At 43.6% G+C, this 15,360-nt stretch overlaps 1 protein-coding gene across 3 annotated transcripts in view; it reads right to left on the reverse strand.

Annotated features, from left to right (window-relative positions):
• SPATS2 (spermatogenesis associated serine rich 2) overlaps positions 1-15,360 on the reverse strand; it is a 74,670-nt gene that overhangs the window by 15,823 nt on the left and 43,487 nt on the right. For 2 of the 3 annotated variants that reach the window (XM_066585571.1, XM_066585580.1), the window contains 6 exons: positions 10,950-11,029; positions 8,302-8,410; positions 7,025-7,074; positions 5,404-5,665; positions 4,337-4,534; positions 3,645-3,780 (listed from right to left, as the gene is read on the reverse strand). In XM_066585571.1, coding sequence (XP_066441668.1) covers positions 3,645-3,780; positions 4,337-4,534; positions 5,404-5,665; positions 7,025-7,074; positions 8,302-8,410; positions 10,950-11,029 — 835 coding nt within the window. Of the gene's footprint in view, positions 1-3,644; positions 3,781-4,336; positions 4,535-5,403; positions 5,666-7,024; positions 7,075-8,301; positions 8,411-10,949; positions 11,030-11,237; positions 11,326-15,360 lie in introns of those variants that run through there. The other variant, XM_066585561.1, reaches the window with a different exon arrangement.

Here is a 15,360-nt window from a genome sequence, read left to right on the forward strand (position 1 = left end):
GTGCAGTAAGCCTACAGTGACGACGATGGGAGAACACGAGATCCCAGTTCTCAGGATCCCAGCTATGAAATCCCTACCCATCAGCAAGCGATCCTCTGCATAGGGTATAACTTGTAATCCTGGTACAACCCCTTGAAGGTGATCCATAGCGTGATCATGGGGTATAAGCTACATGCTGCAGTAAAAACCAACTGTTGCCTCGTGAGCAGCAAATTCAGAGGGACGCATCAACAGTTACCGGACGTCACCCGTCTGCACTATACATCACCGTCAGATCTTGTACCATGTATAAAAAGATCAAACTGTGAACTTTAAGTTGGCTTTGTCATGCTCCGGTACAAATATGTGACAGCAATTAAATTTATTGGCTTATTCTAAAAAAAGAATTCCTAATTATTTGCACAAACACATAGTGCTATTGTATCCACGGTGCGGGACAGGACAGGCCACCACCCTAACTGGAACAGTAATGCTACAAAATCCGGCCTGAAGTTGGAGAAAGTTCTTCCCTTAATATTTATTGAAGGAGGTTTCAGATGGCGGAGAGCCAAAGCAGCCGAGTGGACTGTAGATCTCTCCACCATACGGATCTAAGCTTCCTGGTGGATACTTGCTGTGTACGTAAGACCGGGATATAAACAGGTTGGTCTCTGAAGTATCCGGCGGCGCACAGGGACAGATCGTTCTGAGAATATACAGATCTTGGGAAAGGTTTAAGAAACAATGACCAATGTTCAGTCTTAGGGCCCTTTTACACGGAACTATAACAGTTCAGAGTCTCACTGGAGTCTGAACGATAATCGTTCGGTGTAAATGCCGCTAGCAACTGATCAAATAATTTGTTTCCTTATTGTTCGGCGTTCCGTTTTTGCAGGCGTATAACTCCAAGTGCAGCCCTGCAATTAGTGCTATTACATGAGTATTAAGAGTGTGCAATAGTGTTAATTGCTGAGCTGCCCCAGTGCTTGCAGGTGCAGCCCAGCAATTGTCAGGAAAACTCTAAAAGGAACCGCTAGCGCTCATGTAATAGCAGTATTAGGGCTCCTGGACATGAGCCTAGGTGAAGATACGCTCGCAAGAGCATGATGTGATTGCGCTCTGAATGGAGCACGATCACGAGTTCTCAGAAGTGTATCCACGCCGCTTACTGTAATGTTTGGGTCTGTTCAATAACGGCACAGGTGTATCCAGCACAGTTATTGAACTGGCTGAGCAGCCTAATAAGTCCCTGGAGTTGCACTTTTTAGGGAATGTTTTGGATTTAGTGAATTCCAGTGTGTAAACTGAGCAGCTGTACAGGGAGTCAGCAGAAAGTAGGTTTGGTTTGAAGGAGTTCTCCAGGGAAATACTGATGATCCATCCGCAGGGTAACTCATCAATAGTTAATTGGCTGGGGTCCGCCGCTCGTGACCCTGGTCGATCAACTGATTGGGTGCTGCAACATACTGGGGTACAAAGTGGAAGCTGCTGCTCTGACCGATGCTTGTAACTGCAGACCCAACTGTCAGTTGTGGTCTTGAATGTGCATAAAAACAGTGTTTTTCACACATTTTTCGCAGGACAAGAAAAAGTGCATGCAAAAACTGAATTGTACAGTAACCCCATTACAATCAATGGGCTCTTTTGTCAGCAGTGCACAGGAGCCTTTAGGCTATAGGGTCACAGGCTTTTTTTTCAGTCCTGAAACTTTGGACAGATCTTTCATGCCATTGTCACATGACTTTCATGCGTTTTGCATCCTATTTTTGCGTGCGGAAATAACTCATGATGGGTTCTGCATAGTTTCTAAAAAAATTTAAAAAAAAAGTTGCCACTGTTACACGCGATAACAGATCGCAAATCACATCAAACGAATGCAATCCGTTTTTCCTCTTTTTTTTTTTAACTCGGTTTGCTTGATTTAAAAGGGTTAAAAAAAAAATGGCACGTGCGATAATAACTAGTTGAGCTCAGAATCAACTCCATTGCACCTAGAGATTCCAAATACAAGTGAGAATCGTATAGAGAGCAGACAAATAAAAGAACGAACTGGACTGCAATTCCCGAGGAAGTCTATAAAATGCGATGTGACAGAATGCACAGAAACAAAAATCACTGTAATCATCAAAGTCTGGGAAATGGTTAAACGATCAAACGACTGCTGATGCTTCAGCCGGATCCTTAATGAAGCGTGTAATGCAGACTCGTTACAGCATCATAAAAACTAATTCTCTATAAACCAAGAGCGATCTGTGCATAAACCTAGATATTCCCGGAGCCTGCCGAGAAGTGTTATCACAGGTCACACAAAGCATGCCTTGCACAATGCAGTACTGGTGTGGCAGGTTCATGCCACAAGGGTGCTGCGGGGATGGGACAGCCCAAGGCCATGTTTCCTGACAGCCGACACGTAAACGGAGAAACGAAACCCAGGAGTGCGATAGGGAAAAGGAATGTGACTGCGAGTGACAGAAGGAAACCGCTAACCGAGGATTAATGGGAAAGTTATGAGCACAGGATCAAAGCTCAATCATGAAACCAAACCGCAGGAGTTAACTATTGAGAGTGGGGCAAGGTTTTTCATATTCGAGACTTTTAAATGTCTTCTAAGTGAAAATAAATCGGTTTCCTTATGCATTTCATACATGGATGTGGCCGATGCCTGAACCTAATATTCATGGTGCTTAATACTTCTTTACATCTAGGACTTGGGCTAAATACACTACTCCAAAAATTAAAGGGAACCCTTACTGTACGCATAACCCCAAGTCACTTCAGGAATATCACATCTGTCCAGCTGGGAAGCAGAAGTGATTGTGAATCCATTTTAGCAGCTTTGGTACAAAGTCTCTCCCAATGTGTGTGAAGAAACCGGACTTAAAAGGGGTTGTCCAGTTGTAAACTACTGATGGCCTATCAACAGTAAATCGGCAGGGGTCTGCCACCAGGAATCCCTGCCGATAAGCTGTTCACCGAGTCGACACGCTCACGCATTGAGCCAATTGCTGCAGGAGGCAGACAGCTCCGTTCCCACTGCTGTGGCCAGGCTTGGTATTACACAAAGTTCCCATTCACTTCAGTTAGAACTTTGCCTGTAATATGAAATCTGCAGTGAGAACATAGCTGATCTCTAGAGGAAGCAGACAGCTAAGTGCATGAGCACCCCGGTCTGGTGAACAGCTGATCGGTGGGGATCCCAGGTGGTGGATCTCTGCCGATCTACTGTTTGTAAAGAAAGATCCCGCAGCACCGCTCCCAATACCCAAACATGGGGAAGAATTCTCTGCACAGCCGATCAGTAAAGGTGGACCAACCTTTATATATTGCAAACTTGAAAATTGAAGAAGATCCGCAGCAGGCAAAGAGATGCCTGTACCATCTATTTTTATGGAATTGGAATAAAAGAATACTTTTTTACATCATCTCTTTGCCTGCTGCGGATCTTCTTCAATTTTCAAGTTTGCCGATCTACTGTTGATAGCCCATCCAAAGGGTAGGCCATTAATAGTTTACAACTCGACAATCCCTTTAAGAAGTTTGACATAGAAACACATGCAAATCACTAATAATGAAAGCCTCAAAACGAATTGTCCTCCTCAAAGCTCAACTTGTATCACACAAGGTTATCTAGAATTGTTGTTACACACTTCGTTTTGCCAGCTTACCAGGTTTGCAGCTCTGAAAAGGTTTGCTTCATCTTCTTGATGGAGGAATCCATTTCTTCCTTTACAACGATACGATACCGTGCCAGGGACACAGAGCAGCGCTGCAGGTCCTTCACAGACTTCTCAATATTAGCACCTGTGGAATACCGTACATGCTAATCTCATATGCATCCACGATTTATCGCTGCCACACCTGCAAAGTTTCAAGCGGCGTGAATATTTTAGAAGCATTGCTTCTCCATTGTCTCTACTGGGAATCCCCAGCCAGAACATGGCGATGCATGGGCCTCACCATGGATTGTACCAAAATGTCAAAAAATGTCCTCAATTTATCTTAAAATGTATTTTCTGAACCCAGAAGCACATAAAGCACAAGATTATGCTGCTAAACCAGAGATTGGTGTAACCAGAAAAGGCCTTTGCAGCAAAAAGAAAGTTCTGTCAAGACAAAAAAAAGTTCTGTCTGAGAAGCACAGCTATAAAATCTAGAGAGTCTACACTTTTGTTTCCGCCAACTAGGATACGGGGCAGCGACTAACACATACCCTCACAATGTAAGTACGTGGGGAAAAAAAAAAAAAAAAAAAGACACTTCTTGGTAGACGCCTGCCCAGCTATCATTTACCGGTAGACTTCATTCTCTCTTTACTAGTCTAAGGAGGAAGTTCAACATATGAGCTTCCTTTTCTTACCAAGCTTCCTCGATCCTTGGGATAAGTGGACATCCTCTGCTACAGATGAAGATAATGACTGAGAGCTAGACACACTTCCGGAGCGAGTCTTGTTGTGCCTATAGTCCGAAGAGCCATGTTTCTGTTGCAGATTCGGAGGAAGGTGAGATGCGTTCAGTTTGAGCTCTAGTTCGGGACGGCCATTATGAAACGTGGAGGCTGTGAAGAGAAGACCGCAGTTTACGTAAAGAGACTACTAATGCATGATCCGTGGCATTTTTATAAAGATAAAGCTTAAATATTTTATCTGTTCCTATAGAGAAACAAAAAAAGCCACAAAATCATATAAACCCGTTTTTTTCAGAACAATGTAACAATTTCCCTAGACCTTCAGCTATAGAAGTTCTCTTCACCTGCACTGGGAAATAGTCAACATATCCAACGCTTTCTACATTTTCTGATTATTTCCGTACGATGGCAAGAATCCAAATCCTAGGCCCACCAGTCAATCACTAACATACATTGGTAGTAGTCGCCATCTGAACTTTTATGACCGTTTTGTCATGATTCTCGTTCGCCCGAGTGAAGGAGCCGGTGGTAGGGTCATCGCCCGCTCGGGCAGAGTGTTGAGAATCGTGCAGTTCTCCTTCACCAATTCAACATCAGTTCATAATCTGTATGAACCGGCTTCGATTTGTATACCAGCTGAAACCGGACAAAAAATGAGAAGCGCACGATTGCCGTTAACCATTTAGTCGTTGGCGCGCGTTTAAACTGCACGATTCTACATCAGTTTTGCTTGTTTGAATGATAATCTTCCTATATTAACTCGGCATGATACGGATACAGACATGGCTCCTATTGCTATATTCACTGCTTAAAGGCTTGCAGCGTACACAAAAGCAGCTTTTTGCTCACTAGGTTCAGCTAAAAACGTAAATCCGAAAGGATACCTGTCAAACACAATTTAAAGGGAATCGGTCATCAGGTTCTTGCATCCTGAACCATGGCCAGCATGAACCTGAGAGAAAGGTATGTCTACTTCTCCCCCGCCCCCCTTCCCTTCCCCAATTCTATTTCTCTCTTACCCGAGTGATCGGACACATCAGGAGTAGTTGGCTCAGAGTCTTCTAGCTCTCTGGCATCTAAAGAAAGTGCGTCTATGCCTTCACTGAATGAATCCACCGACTCGGTGTCATTGGTGGAACCATTAATGTGGTAGCCATTGAGTCCACTTTTGTCAGCAGATGCTGCGCTCTGCTCCCCTTCCGCAGGCGCTACCTTCCCAGGGTCCACTGTATTGGCGGCGGGTGTGGGTTCAGCTTTGGGCTTAGTCTTCTTCTTCTTGTTCTAGTGAATAAAGTGCAAGTTAAAAACAGACAGAAGCTGAGGTTCTAATCAGAACTGCTACAGAGATAGATCTGTCAAACATTAAGATGGGGTTGGAGGAAACCACTTAGGGTTCCAGAAAAGAATAAGGGAGGTATAAAGGAGTTGGCAAAGTGAAAGAACATTATTTTGGATAAGTTGGGCCTATGAAGTTACCTACCATGTCAAGACACTAAAGTTATACATCAGCCTGGAAGTTAGACAGTAGAGGGAGCAGATTACACATTGCAAGTACTGAACAGTATGCGTGAGGATGTTTTTGGAGAATGCTAGTTGTGAATTGTCTATATGAACGGGAGAGTACAATTTACATTACTCGCAACAAGAAACAGCCAAGTCATTGCACAGTCGAAGAAAGTCCTGGATAAATATTCTTTATACATGACGTAGCCTCAAGGTAATTGCTTTCATGAGGTTTCATTTAATATTCCACGGTCTAGCTTAAAGCAAACACTTGGAAAGTTCATGTCAGACAATCACAGCGAAATGTTTAATTTAGATGGGCGACCAAAATCTGAGGCATTTAGGATATTCAGCCCGTAAGAGTTTGGTGTCCAGGTGATGAAAGCTCCAGTGTATGAACAGAAGGAAGATGACCAGCACAGCCTTAAGGCCCATCTAGACAACAATTATTGCTCAAAATTCATTCAAAAGCAGTCTTTTGAGTGATAATCGTTGTGTGTAACCGCACTGACATCGTGCTGTTTTCGTTTAGCCGTCGCTCATCGTTCTCCTGAAAGACAACGATGAGCCTTATCAGGGATTCACAGCGGGATACAGCTGATACTATTGTTTCAGCTGTATACCGTCCCTGATGACAGGCTGCGTATGACGAACTAAGTAATCCAGCTCTGTTCTCCATACCCTACTCGGAGCGCCCGGCTGTATAACAGCCGGGCACTCCGTGCAGAGAACAGCTGTATGCAGAAGACAAGCGGGGCCACCCTGCTTGTCTTCAGCATCCTCCGCTCGGCTGTGTAACAGCCGGGCGCTCGGAGCGGGGAACAGCTGGATGCAGAAGACAAGCGGGGATACCACGCTTGTCTTCTGCATCCTCCGCTCAGAGCGCCCGGCTGTATAATGCTTGAGCGATCACCTTGCGCTGTAAATAACACGATTATCGCTCAAAAGTTGTTAAAAATACATCTTTTGAGTAATAATCGGTGTGCCTAAATGGGCATTTTCATTTATAGGAGGTCTGCACTAAGGCAGACAATGAGCAGATCCAATTTTTTCAAGTAGGGAAAACTGCTGCCCAAGTTCTAAAATTTGACATTTAATGAATGTTTGTGCAGTCCAGGAAAGTCGTTTGAGCTTTACCTTCTTCTTGCCCAGAACGGTCCACTCTTTTAAAACTTCCACTGCATTGCCTGGGAGAAGAAATGCAAACAAGTCATATGCCGAGTGATTGAGAATGACCCACTTATATTTATATGGTCCCTGACCTTTTAACAAACTTTGCACAACATATTAAAAGTTTCTTAAAAGCTATCAAAGATTAATGCTTTCTCCACTTAACATGAACTAAAAAGCTCACTGACAGATCACAGAGCATGCTGGCAATGGAAGCCCATGGGGACTATAGGGAGCAGGAGCCAAGTGAGAGAGAATCAAAGAGGCACACGGAATCACTGCTGCAGCTAATAGCAAGTGTTTTACTGTCTGCACAGCTACTGGTAATCTACATCTGCACTGCTCAGAGAGGGGCAATTCCTTTAACCTCTTAACTAGCAAGTCATATTTGGATGTCAAGTACACCATCATCCTGCAGGTCTGTCAGCAGAAGAGAGAATGTTATATGTTCTGCCTTTAGATAAGGAGGCACAGACTATATTTGCTGATGGGCTGTCAGGGAAGCCATGGGGAATACGAACCCTCCCTATGACTTTGGCTGCACTGCTCTGCTCTATCATCAGATCTCGCCCACTCGTAAAAGAGAGTAAGGTCAAGTCCCCTGGCCCCCGTTGGTTCAGGTAGCCGGTTCAAGGTTGACTCAGCCTTCCATCCTGCCGAGTTCGGTAAAATGAGTACCCAGCTTGCTGGGGTGGCGGTGGGGGGTAAAAGATAACTGGGGAAGGCAATGGCAAACCACCCCACAAAAAAAATTCTGCCAAGAAAATGTCACAATGTGAAGTCACCCTAGGAGTCAGTCAAAAAAGAGTAACTTTAAGCAATTAACGCAAGGGGGAAAAAAAAGTTCAACAAAAAAATGTGAAACTGTGCTTTACAAGGTTATCAAACCCTATAAGGGTAACATCAACTTGAATGCCCACTTCAGAGGTGGGCACCAGGAAGCGGGCAAGTATAACAAAATACATCCCCTGGCTCTGTCACCTGTGCTAACAGCACCATAAGTTAGTTGCTGATGCTTTAGACAGGTTTTCTTTAAATAGAAGTTGAATAACTTGGACAACGCCTTTAAGAATATGGACATGAATGAAGTATTAGGACCATACATAGGACAGAGGTACAGAAACACTGAATAATGGATTTGGGCTAATCTCGTAAATGCAAAACTGAAACATTTGTATCGATGACCTGAAACGCCTCGGTATATACTATTCTAGAAAGCCTAATGTACGTTTGATACAACTTACCCTCCATGAAAGCTTGTACGGTCCTGTCCACGCAGTTATCAAAGTGCTGGAGCACCAGGATGATCTCATTGTTACTCTTGTTGGGGACAACAGAACGGACGGCATTAATCTAGAAACAAGGGAGATCATTCAGAGTTACGTGAGAATATTGCTTTGTGTTTCCTTAAGAATGGTCCATGTGACGTCAGCATCGAACGGCGAGCTGCTAGTCACATCTGAGCTGCTAGTCACACACAGATGTCTCAAGAGCGTCTCCGAGTGGGAAATATGCAAAACAAAATAGTTCATTGGTCATGGTGCAGGCCGTTCTCTTCCTGTCCGGGATCCCATTGAGAAATACTATTGCTAGCCTCTCCCTAGCCTGAAGTGACATCCCAGGCAAAGGTAACATACCCGATATAGCTGAAGGTTCAGTATCCTTTCATAACTGTACGGGTTCTACGCAACAATTAAGCCCTATATTCCTGCTATTGAATAATTAAGATAATTACATAATCTCAGGAAGAAATCTCAGAAGTGTCACTAATATATTCTAGTGCTTTGTTGCCCATTCTGTGTATAATATTATATAATATACAGTGTTTCACCAAAAATAAGACCGGGTCTTATAGTAAATTTGTGTCCCAAAAGATGTGCTAGGGCTTATTTTCAAGGGATGTCTTATTTTACTTAGACAGCAGGCTCAGTCCAGGTCCTTCCCACTGCTTTCCAGAACCCCGGTGTGGTTCCCACAGTCCTAGGCCACCCACACAGGATCACTTCCTGGTTATGGGATTCATATGGGAAATCCCGCCAACACGAAGCGATGGCTGTGATTGGTTCTTCAAATGCCTCGGCTCAGCCAATCACAGCCATCGCTTCATAGAGGCGGGATTTAAGAATTGGATGACCTGCGGCTCTGCTAATTTATTAATCCTGCCTTCACAAAGTGATGGCTGGGATTGGTTCTTTGAGCGTTGCATTGATTCGCTGAGCCGCAGTCTTCAAAGAACCAATCATAACCATCGCTTTGTGGAGGTGGGATTTATGAATACCGTAATCAGGAAGTGATCCGGTGTGGGCGGCTGAGGACTGCGGGAACCATGTCGGGGTTCTGGATAGCAGCGGGAAGGGCCAGGACCAAGCCTGCTGGGTAAATGACTCGGTTGAGTTGCATGAAAGCCACTGTAAAAATGCAGCAATTGCGTTTTTTACGGCCCTTTTCACAAACCGAATGCATTCCTATTGAGGTTTTTTTTTTTAAAGAACTGTAACTAGGGCTTATTTTCAGTGTAGGGCTTATATTTCAAGCCTCCCCAAAAATCCTGAAAAATCATGCTAGAGCTCATTGTCAGGGGAAAAACGGTATATAGTACTGTGAAGAGAAAATGTGTAAAGCAACCACTGTGAGGGAAACGTGTGGGCAGTTTTGGCTCCCATCAGGGATAACCACTAACTCTTGGCGGCAACAGAAAGTGAATTACTAGAGATCAACTGATTGCTCATTGGGCATCTATTAAAAACACCCAGGTTTTTTTGAACCCAATAAGGAACAAGTGCTGCTAATATATGATGCTTGCTCCATAAAGCATTGTAAATGTATGATGCAGATTTAAAAACTCCTGTAAATCTAGCAAGTTGTGTGCGACCTGGAAGAGAAAATAAAAGCGGTTCATCAGCGCTTCTGTCTCCTCTTATCCAGCCTACACTATATAGCGCTCAATGAGTGAATAGGGGGCAGCAGCAGTGCCATTTCCGGTGTTGAACCTGGTGATCATGTGATCGCCTGTGACTCCCAGTAAGCCAGTAAGCTACTGGGTATTAGGGGATCCAGCTCTACTGCTGAGCGATGTAACTATAGGGGGAGGTTTTCCCATGTACCAATGCCCTTATAGATAACAGAGGTACAGGGGAAAACTGCAAATATAAAAAAAAAAAAAGACAACCGTATAATTCGTGAGGTCTCAGGTTTAAAAAAAATGAAAAAAAAAGAAAAATTATATATATATATTATATATATATATATATATATATATATATACACACACACATATACATATATATATATATATATATATATATATACACACACACACACATACATATATATATATATATATATACACACATACATACACACAAAGAAAAATAATAATATATATATATACATATACACATTTAAAAAAAATGTAATTATATATATATATACATATACACACACACTTAAAAAAAAGAATTTTTATATTTTATTTAATAAATATATATATATATATATATATATATATATATATATATATATTTTAATTAAATAAAATATAAAAAAAACACATTAAAAACCCAAAACTCAGGACAAGGGGGGGGGGGGGGGGGGAAACACAGCAAAAATAATTTTGGTAGCCAAAGTAAATAAAAAGAAAAAAAAATATGTATTTAAATTAAAATTATTATATATATAAAAACTTAATGAGTCGACAATTTGGAGAAATGACTCTGTGACTGATGTAGTATCCACAGCCAGCTTGCTACATGCATTGACATTACAAGGCCCGCAAGAGTTTGACGGACAACAGAAGCGGTGGCTTGGCTGCAAAGAAGTCTGTGGAGTACAATGATAAGCTACCGAAATTCAAGCATTTGCCACGAAGACCAGCGGACTCCAACTGTCTTACCTTTTCCTTCATATTCTCATACGAGCCCCCTTGAGCCATGACAGTATTTGACTGGACGTCAAAGACAAAGCCTATAGGATCTGTCAGAGGAAAGGAAAAATCATTTAAATCATGCACAACAGAAAAGACCGGCCTGTCTAACCATAAAGGGTCATTTAATGCAAAGACTCCACAAAGAAAGAAAGACACTAAGGCGTTAACAGCAAACTCTTCAGGTCACTTTGACGCTTGTAGGTGTTAAACAGTTAAGGGAAACTCATCAGCAGCCAAAAAATAAAATATTAACACCTAAGCAGATGCAGCAAGTACAGAGAATGAGCCCTAGTGGTACACGTATGATGTGGGGGGTACTGTACCCCATCCAAACAACTTGCAACCAGAAGACTGATGTTAAAATAGTTTACTTGTGTTAAGAAAGTTTTGTGGCTCCGCCTCAGCAGCGAAGTGATCCAATGAAAGTTTAGATTAACTTCTGCATGCGTGGCCATTCTACAGTATGACCTAGAAAAACTGGAAAAACTCTACATCCCATTAACCACTACATTCCCTTAATCCAGGACATAATCTGCACATCAGAGAATATGCACTCCGTTTAGGGTGAGCTCATGTGAATGCACTGACACCCATGTCACGTATCGTATGGGGATTTACATGCACATTAAAGCCCTCATACAGTAAAGATCTCCTGTGTGCGCGGAGCAGCGCTGCAGCTGGACCCCATCACTGTGCGTAATGTGGTATGGCCGCTGCCAAGTTATGCGAGTACTGTAAGAGACAAGGATACAACTTGTCCAACAGCTGCAAATGTATGTTACATAGATACATCATGAGGTTGGATGTGATGGAGCAGAGGGAATACTAGACACGAAGGCAATTAATACGGTTAAATCGCCATCTTGCTAAGGCGCAAATTGTTAGAATTGTGGAAGATCACCCCTGCGGGTGGTGGGAGTGGGACGCCGGTGATGACTGGGGGGGGGGGGGGGGGGGTATAGTTCATGCGGTGGGGAACACGGTCCTTCATGGGTCTATAACTGAAGTTCATACCCTATGCTTCTATATAAGGGGATCACATAATCTAATCAGTCCTTATCAAGGAATTCCTGTGTATCAGAATATATTGTGGAAGCGGTAAAATTCAGGAATTGCCGCGATTCCCTTACGTAAAAGGTGTGTTTTTGTTAAGAATTGAGATTAAAAAGAGTGGCGCCAGAATATCAATATATTCCCTATCCACAGGATAGGGGGGATAACTTGCTGATCGGTGCGGACCTCACTGCTAAGACCCCCACCGATCTGGAGAACGGGATTCCAGCCGCTTCTTCCCCCTGCAGGGACATCACTCTGAATGGAGCGCCGGGCAAGCATGTGCGACTCTGCAGTGAATGGAGCGCTGGTTTGGAGCGGTGCAGTAACCCCGCAGTGAGGATGATATGGGACATGAACCCCATTGAGATACAGTGGTCTTAGCGGTGAGACCCCCACCGATCAACAAGTTATTCCCTGGATGGTGGATAACTTGATATTCCCGGAACAACCTCCTAAAGAACCCCTCCTTTTAGCTTAATCACCCAACCCTACTAAACACCAACATGTGATCTAGCAACTGGATATAGCTGGAACTCTTGGGGGTGTCTAACAGGTGCTGAACATGCGAAATGTTGTGTTCAATACTAATATATGTATAGCTTCTATATACCACGGTTTAGGCCTGTACTTTATGAGAACTTAGGGGCTGTTCAGAGCACTGGGCACTGTGATTACAGTAACACAAAGTTTGTTGCAACGCTTCACTAGTTTCACTTCACTTCAGAAAGTTTCTACCAGCAACCAAGAACCATGATCTGGTATCCAGAATCAACCACAGTAGACTCTTAGGGGGAATCTTATAAGGGAACCTGGCATCACCTTCAAGACCCATAAACTATGTTATGGGGCTCAAAAGGTGAGGGAATGGGAGTCCAGGGAGTGTTTCACACTAAGCGGGTTCCCCTTCCCGTGAAAAGTCATGCTGTGTGACCATTCCAACTTTGTGAGGATACAGCGTAAGAAAGGGGGAGTATATAAAAGCAGGTCCCCAGACACCCCGTCCCCTTACCTTTGAGCCCCATAACAGTTTATGGGGCTCAAAGGTGATAACACGATCCCTGTAAAGGACATGTGGAGTTTAGTAATCCTCTCAAATGTGCTGTATATACTGCAAACAAGCTGTCGTTTTCTAACTTACTAAATGTAGATGCAAAACAATATAGCAAGAAGTTGGCTAAAGGGCAATTTCATACAATAGAAAACTTCCAAAAGCTCCCCTCCCCCACAAACTAAAGTAGTAAACAGGTTTGTACATAAAAAAATATATATCTTGATAGATATTAGATTATTATACACTCGCTGTCAAAAAGAAAAAACACTTCATAACTTTAGGTGCGATTTGTAACATTAATATAAGTAAGACATTACAATATCAGAGCCGAAGAATAATTTATCACGGAAAACTGAACACTTGAAGAGAGGCTCTAGTACCCAGTTGTACCGCCACTAGCTTGGATACAAAATGTGATACAGGTGGGCATGGAGGCTCTAGTATCCTGTTGTACCGCCACTAGCTTGGATACAAAATGTGATACAGGTGGGCATGGAGGCTCTAGTACCCAGTTGTACCGCCACTAGCTTGGATACAAGATGTGATACAGGTGGGCATGCAGGTTCTAGTACCCTGTTGTACCGCCTCTAGCTTGGATACAAGATGTGATACCGCCGGGCATGGAGGCTCTGGTACCCTGTTGTACCACCTCTAGCTTGGCTACAAGATGTGATAATGGCAGGCATGGAGGCTCTAGTGCCCTGTTGTACCACCTCTAGCTTGGATACAAGATCTGATATGGTTGGGCATGGAGGCTCTAGTACCCTGTTGTACCGCTTCTAGCTTGGATACAAGATGTGATACAGGTGGGCATGGAGGTTCTAGTACCCTGTTGTACCGCCTCTAGCTTGGATACAAGATGTGATACCGCCGGGCATGGAGGTTCTGGTACCCTGTTGTACCGCCTCTGGCTTGGATACAAGATGTGATACGCGCGGGCATGGAGGCTCTAGTGCCCTGTTGTACCACCTCTAGCTTGGATACAAGATGTGATACGCGCGGGCATGGAGGCTCTAGTGCCCTGTTGTACCACCTCTAGCTTGGATACAAGATGTGATACGCGCGGGCATGGAGGCTCTAGTGCCCTGTTGTACCACCTCTAGCTTGGATACAAGATCTTATATGGTTGGGCATGGAGGCTCTAGTACCCTGTTGTACCGCCTCTAGCTTGGCTACAAGATGTGATACTGCCGGGCATGGAGGCTCTAGTACCCTGTTGTAGCCAAGCTAGAGGCAGTACAAGATGTGATACAGGCGGGCATGGAGACTCTAGTACTCTATTGTACCACCTCTAGCTTGGATACAAGATGCGATACGGGCGGGCATGGAGGCTCTAGTAGCCTGTTGTACCGCCTCTAGCTTGGATACAAGATGTGATACAGGCAGGCATGGAGACTCTAGTACTCTATTGTCCCACCTCTAGCTTGGATACAAGATGCGATACAACAAGTTACTAGAGCCTCCATGTCCACCCATACTGCCTCTAGCTTGGATACAACATTTAGAATTCCCTTTAACCATCTCGTTTTTTGAAGAAAAAAAAAAAAAAGTAAAAATCAAGCACCCAGAAAAGGTTGTCGTTTTACTACAAAATTCAGCATGCAGTTCCATCTCAGGCAGATCTACAAATGATTAGAGTTGTGGTGATTAGATGAATGGTCTTCCCACCTGGGGCCCTATTGGGTTGCCCGCTTGGCCTATAAGAAGCTCTCAGAGGCTCCTTGTGTGTAGTGACCTCTTCTTCCGCTTGTGTAGAGCTTGTTGACCACTAGACGCCCCTACGATGCAGAGAAGAGATTTCCCCCCGTTACCAGAGTCTGAGAGGGGCATTACTGGGATGTGAGAAGTTGGATGGTCATATCGATGAATTGCCATTACCTGGGCCGTTCCGACCATACTGTTAGCTGTTGGGACCAGTGGATATACATTTTGGTTGTCTATTCTTTGTGCACAGCCAATCGACTAGACCAGTCTACAACAAATTTTCCACATCGCTAAACCAGGCGTTTTGGAGGGTTGTGTACCCAGCTCTCTAGGACCTACCGTTCTTGCCATATTTGCAAAGAAAAAGAAAAAAAAAAAAATCTGAATACAAAAGCCTTCCGAAGCGCCTGATTCATCTAGGTGTCTAATTTGCTGCCATAAAAGATATCGACTTCCTTTTAACCAGACGCACAAAAACAGTTACAGTTGTAATAGACCCGCACAAAGCGGGGTCATTCTGCTAGTATAATAAAAAGAGCTGCTAGAAGATAGTCTGCCATAACAGAA

The sequence above is a fragment of the Eleutherodactylus coqui genome, chromosome 1 (assembly GCF_035609145.1).
Source record: "Eleutherodactylus coqui strain aEleCoq1 chromosome 1, aEleCoq1.hap1, whole genome shotgun sequence".
NCBI classification, from domain to species: domain Eukaryota; kingdom Metazoa; phylum Chordata; class Amphibia; order Anura; family Eleutherodactylidae; genus Eleutherodactylus; species Eleutherodactylus coqui.